Consider the following 15,295-nt stretch of genomic DNA (forward strand, 5'->3'; position numbering starts at 1 on the left):
CTTGAAATCAGCAAAGAAGCATCTTTCTTTTTTTTTTTTATAGTTTTGTATTTCTTATTTTCTTTTACATTTGAACATTACAAGGGTTTATTATTTTTTTTTTTTTTAACTCTTTAAATTATTACTTGATCACACCTCCATATCATTTACTTTAGAAGTATCCAGCATATTTCTTTACCTGGTTGTTTTGAAATAAAAGAGACAGGAAGTGGGTCAAATGAAAACAACAAATACACCTGCAGCAGGTAAAGTATTTCAGAAAAAACACACCATTCATTCCATTAATGACTTTAAAAACCGGACTGGAGCATATTATTATTATTATTATTATCATTATTATTAAATGTTTGTCATGAGTAAAATCATTAACCACACATACTGTGTAAAACCTGGTGCAGCGACAGAGAGTGAATAATTCAGTGTCATCTTTTAACCCTGTATAAATATCTTTCGATGGTCTAATATATAAAGAGATCCACTGCAACATATCAGTTACTACTCCCCAAGCTGTTAAAGGTCTTATTGATAACATTTTTATGTAGACAAATATTAAAAAAAATAATAATACATCCACAGATCCTTTAGAAAGGTGCCGAATAAAAGAATGGCTTTTCCTGAAAAAAAGTATTATGATTGTGAATTAAGCATTTTAAAAATTTTGGCGAGTCCAAAATGAATGTTTTGTTTATCTTTGTGGAAAATATCTGACGTTTGGTTCCCACTTTTAACAAGGCTTGTGAGCCAATTGTAAAACGAAGTTGGTATCACGTGGTATTACTGGAAAAAAAACAGATAAATGGCAGAGATTGACGGTATGTGCCTGGCAACGACTTGTTGTGAAGTGGCTGAATGTTATCAATAGCACCTTTAACTCGCCTCAAAACTCTGAACTCAGTTTGTCTAGTCGAGAACACATTAACCCCAAAATCCTTCATACTATCCCAAAGCACAGGGCCGTTTTTTGTTTTAAAAAAAGCCGACATATACATGTGCAAATAGGAAAAATGGCCTGTACTTTACTACTCACAGTGCAATGATTACTCGCTTTATTACCTTTTCAGTGTTTCCATTTATTTTGCCACTAGAATAAATTAAAAACCTGCCAATGATTCCCACAATAGAACTCACCAAGGCTGAGGTATGGTATCAAAATGTTTACTTTCCTAATTCATTCATAAAAGAACTGATTCGGAGAACAAGCGTTACATAAAAAGGCTCTATAAGCACAGAGCCCAGATATTTGTGTTCCGGAAAAAAAAAATCAGGAACAAGCAGGATGAAACAAATAATAACGTACAACTAAGTTCCTCTCCAGAGTATAAAAGTGTCAGGATGCACAGAGCACTGTGAAATGCCTGGTTCAAGTTCTAATCTTCACATCTAAGTACAGTGTGCTTTGGATTAAATCATCTTTTTCTCTCTCTCTCTCTTTGAAATTATACTGATATCTTAACAGTTAGACAAAAGATACCAATCAGGCTCTTTTTTTTAATTATTTCTTAAAACTGTGTTATCTCACCGTTTGTAAATTTTGCTGGTATGACACTTGTAAAATTATTCAGCTTCGGTATTTACAGAGCAAGTGTGTTCTGTCTCCGGGGTCGTTTATACCGTCTTCCAGCAGAAAAAAAAAAGTAGAATAATAATAACTGTTTACAGCTTTTTCTTCTATTCACACGCTATAACATGTTCTTTTGACACACCATCACAAAAATATGCTATTCTCTCACTGAGTTGGTTATATGCAGTGACTGGAATAATATGTACAGCTACATTTCTTTTTCTCAAGTTTGAATTCACAATGTAGTTATATGAAATTTGTTATAGCATATATATATATTTCTAAACAACAAAAACAACACTTATAAAAAAGGACCATAAAAATATTGGAGTCCTCTTTGTATTGCCCAAAAATAGGTAATTATGGTTAACAATGAGACATCACAAGAAATAAAACAGCTACTAAGATTTATTACTTAGATACCCTCTTTAAATTTTCCTTAAAATTTTAATTTTTTTTTTCTCCGAGTCTCTCCACGCTGAGCTTCTTTTTTTTTTGCGGAAAGACTGAATGGAACATCCAATCTCCGTTACACTACAAAGATGAAGACATGACTTGCAGATATTCTTGGCTATGACCCCCGTACTTCAAACAAACAAAAAAAACATTTACACAAATATACTATAAGATCAAATAAAATGACACAAAAAATTAAAGGTTAAAACTAAAATGACTCTCTAAAAACTAATCAAAACAAAAGCTAACAGAGGAAGGGAAATCGGTGAATGAAATCGACGTGAAACATCATACCAAACCAGGTTGTAAAGTTATAGGAGGTTTGGATTATAGTACAGCAGTTGTTATTTTTCTGAGATGACTAACGTTTTTCTTTTCTTCTTCATGTGGTTCCGACTTTCGTTCTTTTTTGCCTTGGGTGACGCTGTAGTGCTTGAAGTTGGATAGCATCACCTGCACACAAAGCCAATTAGAAACTTCGTCCTGTCTTTCCTGGGCCACCAGATATACTCTGCTGGGTGATAAAGGGAAAAGAAAAGATGGCAACAGGATTAGAAACCGTAAATACTCTAGGACTCACAGTGATATTTAATGACATAAATCTGTGGTCATTAATAAAGTGCTCCAGGGATGACGTATTTTTGTAGGCCAACCAGGAAGTTAGCATCGCCCTGGGTTCCCTCGACAAAAAGCCAATGAGGTTTTTCCATTGGGTTTTGGATTATTGCAGAAATTAAGCTCTGTGGCAAACAAACGTTCATGATACTTACACGTTTTGTTCAGCGAGGTAATCCTCACAAATGAATTAGGATTTTTGAAGTGTAAATGCAATCGCCAGAAGTAAAATGCTAACGTTGGGCTATAAAGGAACTAAACCACGAGTATACACAACGAGGCTGTAAAGGCGAACGAGTCAGTGTTTAGTAGTCGTCTCATTTAGCCACTTGTTAGCAACCGCCTTCTTTAAGACACAACTTCAAAATTCACTAGTGGGGTATCTATTGATGTATTTTATGTCGTAGAACAAAACATTAAAAACTCTTCAGCTTGTGTTAACAACAGACCTTAATTCAGGCATCTAACTAAAAAAACAATTAAAAAAAACCCATTGACTTCCAGACGATGGAACCAGAAGTGCTAAAACGCTAACTCATTTCCGGGTTTTAGGACTCATTCCTGTGGCACTCTATATGACTTCCACATAAACTAATGAAGCACAATAGCATGAAACATTATGTGCCGGCAAATATCATAAAGGGCAGCAGGTCAAGACTTGCTGCAGGCGTAACACAAGTACACATAATTACAGTAAAGAACACCCTGTTTAACACATATTGAATATTATAAAAAAAATCTATATTTCTTAGTTACACCAGTTGTTAACTCAGCAATCATGTTCATACGCTACTATCTACAGTCTTGTAATGATTGTAATGCTTAGCTGGGTTCATTGCTTAGCAGGAAATAACCCATTAAACAATCATTTAAACACGACACGTGCACAAATGAGTTCAAGACACACCACATATCGTATCTACAAAGAAATAGCTGGAAGCAGACGGAAAGCTATGAGGGACAATGTTAGCAATAAAGATGGATTACAGTGACAAAATAAACATGATGAAACTGAAATAGTCGGTTCCTTGTAGACATTTACTGCTTGGATTAATATTTAATGATTCAAGGCCACTTGTTAGTAAAAAGTTTTGGATTTATTTTTAGTCATAGCGATAGAGAAGTGTTCTGTCCTCGGAAAATATGTGTAAGACTTTTTTTTTTAGGATGGAAACAAAATGTTAATAAGAAAAAAGAGAAAGAAAAACTGGTAGCATGTGTGTGTGTGACTGAAGTAGTAAACTTTTTCCCACAGCAAGTCGCACAAACAAAGTGATCATGATTGAATTTGTTTAAATCAATGACAATCTTTTCTACAGACTCCTGATTTATGAAGACGTAAACCTCCCCGTCACACTCGCACTTTTGCTACCAGCTGTCTGTCACTTTGAGGGAAGGCGAATAAACAAAGAATGATGTGATGAACATGTATTAGGAGAGAGAAATGCACAGTAAATAAAATGCAATACCTCTGATGAGATGGCAACCGGCCACCTGTTCAATGGTATCCATTTGTAAAAGCTGTCGCAATCAACGGGCCCTAAAAGTGTACAGTTAGTGCTGTTGTCAGTATGCATTTCAAGGAGAGAAAAAGTGAGTATCATATCATGAATGTGAACGTTTTGATTCAGTTTGATCATGTTCAGCAGCAGAGCAGGAGATACACAGTATATTATATATAAGTTCATTGCATATTCTTGTAATGGAGAAACAGTGCACGCTGCAAAATGACTACAGGAAGTAGGACTCATTTAATGGTAAGAGATGTTAAGAAGAGTTAGAAATACGATATGAAGTAAATGATCTCACACTGTGTTAAATCATTCAAGATACAGCAACTTCATTTGGTAACACTGTAACGCCCATGTCTATAATGCATTATAAACATACTTATAATCTGCTTATAGCCCTGTATAATTATAGTTACAAGCACTCTTAAATATTCATAATGCTCATAGTTGCTCATAAGGATCATAGTTTATTATAATTCCCATAGTTGTATAACATTATAATCTTCTTATAATGCATCATAATTGCCGTTATAATGCATTATAATATGATTATAAGTTACTTTAAGTGGTCACTGTTTGCTTTAAGTGAAAAAAAATATTATTAAACCTATGCAAGAACAACACATAAAATGTAACATTTTAACAGTGATTATAATGCATTATAATGTGATTATAAGTCACACCAAATGGTGATTGCTCGCTTTAAGTAAAGTGAAAAAGAATATCATTAAATCTATGCAAGAACACATGAAACGTAAAATTAACAATGACATCTTGGAGTAACTTATAATCACATTATAAAGCAGTAAAAAAAATAATAGTGACTATAACGCATTGTAATCACTGTAAAAAAATAATTTTACAATGTTTTGTGTGTTGTTCTTGCATAGATTTCATATTTTTTCACAGCAAACAATGACCACTTAAACTCATAATCACATTATAAAGCAGTGTAACAGTGATTATAATTCATTATAAGAATAATATAATGTATAACACATATAATACACTATGATACTTGCGAAAAAAAAATGTCAGTGAGTGAGCAGCAATAAAAAAAATAATAATATGAAAATAAAATGCTTTATAATGTGTTATGATTATTGTTATAAAGCATTATGAATATCTATGAGCGTTTCTAACGATAAGTACACAGTGCTATGAGTAAATTATAAGCATGTTTATTATGCCTTATAGACATGGAAAGTGCTACCCTTCATTTTATGTCAGGTTACAATAAGCTCAGTGAAAAATAGTGTAAACAAAAATATGTGAAGGAGATAATAAAACACACATACACACATTCATCCTAAAACACACAGCTGATTAAATGTGAAAAGCATGCAGCGAATAGGATCATAAACACCCCTCAGTAAGATCAGTGTGTTTCTGTGTATTGAATGGTCTCCATTATGTCGCTCAGTTATTTTGCTGCTGACAGGTCGGCAGAAATCCTTGGATTGAAAAGAGAAGCACTTTGAACAGCGATTATCTGTCTTTATCACTTCAATCAACTAATTGCGCTCTAATTGTCTCGCATATAAAAAAAACAGTTAAGTTCATTACTGCTTCTTCACAGTGGCTGTTTTGATATTGGCTAAAGGGATTAATAAAATCACTGGAGCGCGAGACTGAACGACAAATCAGTGACTCTGAAGTCATCCGTGAGGTTGTGACATATGATGATCTTACGAGTATTCAGTTCAACAGCAGCCTCAGTAAAAACAATGAATTATGAAGCGCATTTTAGTTCTGAATCATTTCCCATTTTAATGTTCTGAATAGAGAGATCATCTCGCCGAGAGCAGAGAGTCACAGGGCCCGCCGCATCACCTCTCTGCTTTATTGCACTCGGTTTGATTCACTGGGTGATTCTGAAGTGGCGATTTAGTACGTGGCATCACAGGCACTATTTGACATTCAGTGAGGGAATCACAAAACCTGGCTGTGTTAAATGGATAAAATACAGTATATCATACACTGATCCGTTTCATAAATCAGCCTTTTTGCACAACTTTAAGGTAAATATGATGGAAACATTTCTATTCAGAATTGATAGTATTTGTTGCATTCAAAGACTTGTATTTTTACATTCTCTAACCCAGCATGGTTACAAACTGTTGCAGCAAATGGAAAATAATGGAAACAAATCGCCTCATTTCCATCTGTAAACTATCTGCTGGTAAATCTGCCTTGAAAATGAGCCAGCCCGGTCTTTCATAACAAATATTTTGCTTCCTACGCTGAGACCAACAGATTATCGCAGATAGCCAGTGGACCTAAAACAATTAATAAGAGGGGCTTTGCTTAGGAAGCGAAAAGCCAATAAAATGTATTTTTCTGTTAAGCTCTGTTTTTGTTTGGATATCATAAATCAATTACGCAATATTTATTAAAATTAAAATGAGTTATTTTATCTTCTCATGAGTTATTTGCACATTTGCTCCCAGTGATTCTATGCACCCACACAAACCGATGCATCTCCTGAGCTATTTCTCACAAAAAGAGATGGACAAAAACACAAAGTAAGTCACAATTTACCACAAAAGCACAACCATGAAATACCATGAGCAGATAAAATGATAAACATGCCTTAAACTCAACTTAAAAAATTACATTAATAACCACAAGAAACGCCCCAGTTAATCGTTCTTGTGCTTTCTGGTTGCTGTAGAAGGAAAGTCTAAATAATGATGTGGACTATAAAGTTTGGAAAGAGTGTCTTCACCCTGTAGACTTGCGGTGCTTGCTTGCGGTACTAATGGGCTTGTTGTTATTCCACCTCAGTTAAGCCGTGCATTAATTAGCTTCTTTCAGGAAAGCAGGTGTTATTTTCATAACCTATCCTGTGTCACTCAGTTCAGTCATGTAAAACAGTACAAACATGCCCCAACAAGGCTGGCAGCGAGTCGTAGAGCTCGGCCCCGCTGCACCTTGCTAGGGGCCATAAAATTCAGATGGTAACATTTTAGATTCATTATTCAGCGAGGTCCGGGGTAGACTGATACACAAGCAGAGTAAACAAATCACTGATTGAGACATCTTCTTCTAGGGAGTTTGAACCTTGTCACTTCGTTGACAACAAGGTCCTGAACATAAGATAGAATCTCTGAGTTACAAGCGAAGTAAGACGACTATTTGAAAGTCTTTGTCTATTATTAGATTACTAATTCAGCAATACTACAACATTTATAACATAACTAGATTACGTTGCACTCATGAATCACTGAGGGATTACCAGCTTGATCCATTTTAAATGGGTGAGCACGCAGTTACAAAGTAAGTACACAAAATAACATTGGAAATGGGTTGATGACTAAGTCACTGACGGTGACACTGAGATAGGATGCAAGATATAAAAAGTTACTATTATTGACAAATACAGTACTGTACATTAAAGGGTTAGTCTGGGTGTTTTGAAGTGGGGTTGTATGAGGTACTTATCCATAGTATATTACCTAGAGTAGATGACGGTCGGCATGCCCCCAGCTGACAAGAGTTACCGCACGGGAGCAAAGCAATGTACTGCTGTGTACGGGGCCGGCAGCAAAAACTTATTTTAGTCACCTAAAAGAAAGGCCCACTTAAAAAAAAATCAATATCAGTTCAAGTTTATGCTATATATTTTCACTGCTTTGCCTTGCCGTGAGACAGCCCTTTCCGACGGGAAACTGAAGCCGTTGTATCCATCGGTTAGCTGGCTTGTGCTATTCTGTAACTTTGGTTAGTTCTCATTTACCAAAGTCACACAATAACACAAACTAACCAATCGAGGCCCGTGTTCTTTGAGGTAAAATTACAGTTTTTTTCAATTGAGTCTGGTTGCTTTAGCGAGCAGTACATTGCTTCGCTTCCGTGCGGTAACTCCTGTCTGCTTCTCCAAACTGGAGGCATGCCGACTGTCATCTACTGTAGGTAATACACTGACTATGGATAAGTACCTCATACAACCCCACTTCAAAACACCCAAACTAACCCTTTAATAAACACTTCATAATGTCCTTATCGCTGTGTACAGTACATTATAATGTGTTAAAAACTACTTATTTAATGTTAATATGTAGCTTATAAATGCTAAATAAGGTAGCTTCATTATTTCAGCTTGGTCGAAATTCCATTTTTATTGGCTTTAAGATGATCTCTCCAATAAAAACCTATTTTGTAAATTATATTCACCGATTTGTACTAAGCGCCACTATCTTGCCAGGCTGTGTCTTCTTTGTCACTGGGGCCTTCCAAGCATGTTGGCAGTGGCTTCTTTTTTGATTACAGTGAAAGCAAGAGGCCGGATTATTAACGGGTTGCTGCACATCAACTTAACTGACACACACGGGACAAGACAGAGTACATTCACATAGTCAGACTGAAGAACACCTCTACTAGCCCGGCTAGTACACTCATGAGTTGGCTCGACACTTGGCAGCTAACTGATCAGCAAGAGAGAAAAAAAGTGCAACAGCACCTGGCTGAGCTACGCTACACCTGGACAAGGACACCGGGAAAGACGCAGCCTGCTGGAAGCATTGTCCTAGTGACGGAGCAAACTCAAGCTCTGGGACAGATGGGTTTCTAAAAATAAAGGGAATTTGTTCTGGGAAGGTGACACGGAGTCTGGAGTGAGGTGATTTTGTGCAACAGCTAAGGGGAATAAACATTTGCATTTGACACAGATAACTTTGAGAGCTAAGACGGGGTTTACCCTGATGTACAAAATGCTTGTGGGACCTCTGAACTCAATGACGGTGTCTGCAAAAGAAATAATTCAAATGCTTAGACTCTACTGAACGTTTGCTTTGTGCTTATCTAGATTTAGGATGTTTGCTAAGAGGCAGGTGGTGGCTATTTTGATTGAGGAAGAGTGTAAAGTCCTATAATTAGTAAGCTCTACTCTCTATGATAAACAGTCTAGTGTGTTACAGAACATCACAATCACAGGCAGCGTGCATTGGCTTAGTGTCTAATTTTAGCGGTGGTATTCTGACACAGAACAGAGCTCAAGGTGCGGTCAGACACGACGGGGCGTCGGGCGTCCGTGTACTCACTGTGATGCTGGGGCCAAACCCAGAGCCAGGCTGAGGGCTAGCAGCACTGATGTAGTTGCCCACAGCTGAATCCTGGCTGCTAGGTCCGTACAGGTCGGCCACAGGCCCTGGACTGTTAGCGCCGGGGAAACCTCCGGGCCTTGACGGGTTGCCGCCTGCATACAAACACAGCAGGGGGAGCAGAGCAGCTTAGAAAACACCCAAGAGCAGATCAGTACAATTCTTACTTGACTCAAAAAGGAAACATTTCAATCAAAAGAACACATCACTGGATTCATGTTGGTCTCGAAGGACTCGCTTATAGCTCACATTACAGTTTCATCAATTTCCTTTAATATGAACTGACGAAATGGTGCAGGATTTGATGTGATTTTCAAATTGAGGGTGAATCCAGTATGATATTCTGAATATAATCTACATGCTGTGTGTATTATGCATAGGAGTAACATTCACTTTGTAGAATCATGCACAACACAAAACAAGCACACTGCTAGGAATACTTCCACCATGCTAGTAAACTAGTAAGGTTGCAGTGTCAATGTTGCCATGCATAATGTGAAGGAGTACTTGTAAAAAACATCATTAGCTGTCGAATAAGAAGAGTAACACAGGATTATTATGTTACGGATTTTCACTTGAGCATTTCGAACCCAGACATTTGTGCTACTTTACGCTTTCCTATATGATTCATAGATACCGGCAAGAACGTGCTAAAAATATCCTCCATAATTTTCAGCTGTGTGCTTCAGCTTTTCAGTGTGCTGGTGGCATAAAGCAAAAGAGGTATGCGAGACAAGAGAAGGAGGCATAAGGGGGAAATATAAAAAGCTTGACCCGACTTCATGTGCAGGTCTTAACTCAGGGGGGATAAAAAAGAAATACTGTACATGACTTACCACCTTTGCCCTGTGAGTAAGAGCAACTCAGACTAATAAAATGTCTTTTGAAAATCCAGATGCCTACTAAAGGCCAATAACACTGGCAACGCAGGGGAAAAAAACAGTCGGGGAGAAAGAAAAATGCAGTGATCTCTTAACAGCAATCTCCTCTGCTGTCAGCTTCACATAACCCTCCGTCTCACCCTCATTCAAAGACAGACTGTGAAAAAAAATGTATTAAAAAGAAAAATCCTCCGACCACTGAAAAATGCTCGATCTTGTGTATATATGAGCTCATGAGCCCTACGATGCCTGAGAGGAAGTCTTTGTAGAACAAGTAAAGACATATACAGTGTAGCTGCAGTACATCCGATGTGTCGACGCACACAGTATACAGACTGTATCATTGTCACCATGTTTAACGTATCACTGCTCCATCTATCAAAGCTGTATTAGACATGTTAGGTCCATCACAAGCACCTGAACACATATCAGTGTAAAGCACTCTAGAAAAATGAAGCCATCTAGTGGAGTTGACACCGCTGTTTAACTGTAAGGACTTTAAACAGTGAGCAGCTAGTGCTCTTATCTCGCCTGCACAGCCCCCAGGCTGGCTTATTATATAATTAAGGACTTTTTCAGTTGAAATGGCAATCCTCATTTTCTATGACTGGTGATTTTTATTAAGAGTGTGGCTCACCCCTCTCCATGTGAAACAGATTGTTTCATTTAAAATGTAAGGGCTGCACTGGTTCTGCATTTGACTTTGGGAGCAAAACAATCTCAAGTGCAACGCGGGTCAGATTGCGGTTCAGAATTAAGTCGGATGTAACATAGACTAGCGTGTATGACGGCATATTAGGGCCATTGTAGGAAAAAAACAAAGGGTGTTAATATTCCGAGAAAATTCCGAGAAAATTCTCTGAGAACAAAGTGACAAATTTCTGAGAAAAAACTCGCAAATTGGTGAGATTATAAAATCGCAAATTTACGAGCAAAAAACATGGATATTCTCTGTGATTAAATTTGAAAAAATTTCTGAGAAAAAAACTGGGATATCCTCTGAGATTAAGTTTCCAAATTATTGCAAAACAATTTGCAAGATTATAAAGTCGTAAATTTAAGAGAAACAAACATGGATATTCTCTGAGATTAAAGTGATGAATTTACAAGAAACAAAATTGCAAATTGGCGAGATTATAAAATCGCAAATTTACAATAAAAAAACATGGCTATTCTCTGCGATCAAAGGGGCAAATTTACAAGAAAAAAACTCAGGATAATCTCTGAAATTAAAGTGGCAAATTTACGAATCTCAAAGAATCTCAGAGTTTTTTCTCATAAATTTACAACTTTAATCTTGGAAATTCTGAGTTTTTTTCTTGGAATATTACCCCCTCCCCCAGCTCCATAATTCTTATAATTTTTTACTTTTTTTGTTTACCTACAATGGCCGCTGTGCGTTACTATTAATTTTTATCTTTTTCTTTATAAGGAATGACAGTGCTAAGTCTTTCTTATGCTTCAGTCTCTGGTACTTTTGGCACAGATAAATCTGACTGAAAAGACTGGAGGGAAAATTATTTGATGCTAGGTGGGACTTCTGTGTGTGAAGTACTTTGAAAGAAAAAATGGGAAGACCTGAATGAATGAATTTCTGATGTCTAACTCTATACAGAACTCTGTGTGCTACGTTGCCTGTCTGTGTCTTCCAAGTTACATTTGCTTCATTTTAATTCACTAGTGCTGAAGTACAGATGGAGGCATTATGCAAAAGAAAAGCATTTATCAAGGAGATTTGCCTTCAAACTGCATATATCCTATCCTCCCTTTCAGCCTAGCAATCTGTGTGGCACAATCTCCACCTGTGGACCGAGGAGCACGGCTGCTCGCCATATCATTTGCACGGTAATGACATGATAAATGGAATACGGGTAATCTGTGACCTACGGCTGGTAATCATCATCATCATAAGGTGCCGAATGTACACAAAAATCAATTATACTTCCAGAAAACTGTTCTCCTTATCTGCTTAAAACAAATATCCAATAAACAGTACCATTGTGATTCCATTTGCTATAATGTGCTCTCTGATTTTCATATTAGGGTCAAGGTTGGCTACAAATATAAAGTCTATTTCACAGACAACAAGCACATAAATTGTGTTGACTCACTCAGGATTTGAACTAGAAAAAAACCTGTGCTTTGCCAGCCAAGCAAAACTCAAACAAAAACACAACCACACACCAACAACAGAGCGACTTACAGTAGCTGCTGCTAAAAAACAGGCGATTTGTACCCTTTCTACTCTTACGTCAGCTATAACTATGGTGTGTGTATTTGCAGTGACGTACTAGTAATCTTGCCCCTTCCGTGTATGCAGCTGTGTATGAATTAACTTCACACTGCTTAACAGATCTATAGGAAGGAAAGTGTCTGTAGTGCTATCAAACTTGTTCAAGTGTTGTGACAATGATACCAAAACAGCAGGCCTACAAGGAACCCTTCAGAAAATCACATCTGCAAAGTCGTTTCTATACAACCTGTCTGTGTTTTGTTGCTATTCGCTGCGCTAAAGTTCGTACAGAGAGACAGTCTGTAGGAAATGCCAACATCTGCCCAGGGCAGCTGGCCAACACTTTAACTGTTAGGGGGAAGAGTTGGCCCCACACTTACACACTCTTTCCTTTATTGGTCCAAAAAGGGTGAGAGGACAGCCCCTTTTGTCTTGAATATTTCTGCTATTATTGTGAAGTGGAGGTAGACAAGTCTGAAGGCTACGGTAGGATTCAAGCCCAGCATGGGCACGTGAGTCTCCAGAGACGAGGAACCTAACCGCTGTGTGTAGGTCAACACTGTCACCTACAGCGAGGCACATCCCCCACATCACATGAAGGCGCTCCACTAAACTAGACCTCCTTCACTTATAACTAGATGACATAAATGTTGGTGGTACGTCATGTCAGTGCAAACATGATCATATAATTATCAGAATAAAAACAGTGTAGTATTCAAAAAAAGGTTGGGTAACATTTTATAATAACCATCATTTATAAATGGTAAATTGATAGTTAAATAAACTTGGTTAATAGTCACTTTACTGTTAACAATCAATGAAATTATAATTAATGATATTTACTAATAATCAGTAATGCTATAATTTGTGTTATTTTATCATTAGTTTGTTTAATAGGAACTACAATTGTATTCTGATTACATTAGTACACTATATATTAATAGTTTATATGTGTTGCACACATTATAACATTTTATATACTATATTAAGTATTTCTTAATGATTACTAAATGATTTATAAGCCTTTAAGAAATCATGCGAAAACATCTATAAACATTACATACATAGATGAACCAGAAACCAGTTATTAACAATTGATTGACCAAGTATTAACTATCTATCTAAATAACTTTTATAGATGCATTACAAAGTATTTATTAACCCGTTTAACAAGGTATTATAATCATCAGTTGTAACTTCATAATAGCCATCCAAAAAATGTTTATAGACGGTTTACAAACCAATTATTAACCCTTAAAGTGTTACAAATATCTATCTATGTAATATTTATAGATGTTTTACAAGCAATTTCTTAAAGGGTTACAAATCATTTCATAATCATTAACAAATACTTGATGTGGTACATAAAATGTTGTGTGCAACAATAACCTGTTAAAATACCTGACATTATAGCGTTACTAATAACTAGTAAACATTATCATTTCATTGATTGTTAAGAGTAAAATAAGTGTTAGCTAAGTTTAATTAAGTTACCATTTATAAATGATGGTTATTATAAAGTGTTACCAATTCTGAAGACTTCTGTCTGCTATCAAAGAAATAGCATGAATTTCTAATATTGTTTATGCATTGCACGCTGGTACTGAAATGTCAATGTGCAGTATATTTTACTCTTGAAAGTAGATGAGAGAACATCAGAAAAAGCACAAAAGATGAAAATGCGCTGGTGTTGTAGAGTAATGGCTGTATTATGCAAAGATGTTGTCTTTCTACTGATTTCCTAGTCTGACTTTCACACGCTAATAACACGAGCAATCACTCTTACGCTTAAAATACTTAAAGAGCTCGGCTAAAAAAATGACCCTCACTCCCACACTTAACTCGTTCCTTTGCTGTTCAAAACCCACAGAAACTTGAGCTCTGTTAAGAGAGGCCAGTGTACTCTCAGACATCATCAGTAGTTATTTTGTTCGCATGCAAATGAAGGATTACATTCTGTATGTGTCTGCCCCTTATGTGCAAGCAGGGGCTGGAACATAACTTCACAAAGAAACAGAAAAATCTACATTAAAAATTTGAAAAAAAGGAGGAAGAACATGCAATGCTACTTTGTCAGCAAGACGTGTTTTTATAGTTTTTTTTTTAAGGGAAGGGGGATTTCTTTTTTGTTTCCTTAACAAAAGCAAGAGAAAATGTATAAGAAAATAATAATAATAATAATAAAGATTAGATCATCTGCATGGAATAATGTCATGAATCAAAACTGAAAAGTCCAAAAAGTGGATGAGATAGATGCGTATATACAAACCTGGGTTCTTAAATTGATCCGGGCTGTGTAGGTGCTGGAGGGGGGAGTTGCAGGCGGAGGTGGCATGCTCACTGTGCAGCATCTGAGCCGCTTGGGGCCCCAGGGAGCCATAGTCAGCAAAGGAGCAGGGCCCCCCCCTCTGGTCACTGGGCGTAGAGTAAAACCCATAATCGGGGAGGCCTGGGAGATACAGTATAGGGTGGGGAGGGGGAGGGGGAGGGGACTCCATCATTGTGGAAAACAACTTTTTTCATTGTCAAAATCAATGTCCAGATTGTTAAGCATAGCTAGGCGGTGTGTGACACCATTTTTTTTTTTTAATACATCCTTGAGTTTTGTCTGCCCCCCCATGCCCTCCCTCCCCAGCAGCTCCTACCATGTGGCCAGGCCCCTTTGGCATATGTTTGATACGCTCAGCTGTATCACATAGAACCTGTTCAGACCTGGTGTTAACATGCCTCCTAAGTGATCGGATCACAAGTGGACAGCTCTAAGTACAGGTGTGAACGCACTCGAGACGCATTGAGATCCGATATATCCACATATGGCCACATTCTTTTAGCAGTGTGTATGCGAATGTGTCTTTGGCCACATTAAGGACCGCCTACTCAACTGACGTTCCACTGGGATCCGCGAGTCTCTGTGCTCATTGTGAATAGACAGGCAG

The 15,295-nt window shown here is 37.2% G+C and overlaps 1 protein-coding gene across 13 annotated transcripts in view; it reads right to left on the bottom strand.

Moving 5' to 3' along the window:
- Positions 1-1,590: 1,590 nt before the first annotated feature.
- Positions 1,591-15,295, bottom strand: part of LOC119475931 (RNA-binding protein Musashi homolog 2) — a 331,608-nt gene continuing 317,903 nt past the window's right edge. For 4 of the 13 annotated variants that reach the window (XM_037749064.1, XM_037749061.1, XM_037749057.1 and 1 more), the window contains 3 exons: positions 14,629-14,808; positions 9,186-9,340; positions 1,591-2,531 (listed from right to left, as the gene is read on the bottom strand). In XM_037749064.1, the coding sequence (XP_037604992.1) occupies positions 2,487-2,531; positions 9,186-9,340; positions 14,629-14,808 (380 nt within the window). In that variant the 3' untranslated portion in view covers positions 1,591-2,486. Of the gene's footprint in view, positions 2,532-4,101; positions 4,173-9,185; positions 9,341-14,628; positions 14,809-15,295 lie in introns of all 13 variants that reach the window. The other 9 variants (XM_037749069.1, XM_037749067.1, XM_037749065.1 and 6 more) reach the window with 5 other exon arrangements.

The sequence above is a fragment of the Sebastes umbrosus genome, chromosome 17 (assembly GCF_015220745.1).
Source record: "Sebastes umbrosus isolate fSebUmb1 chromosome 17, fSebUmb1.pri, whole genome shotgun sequence".
Taxonomy (NCBI): Eukaryota; Metazoa; Chordata; class Actinopteri; order Perciformes; family Sebastidae; genus Sebastes; species Sebastes umbrosus.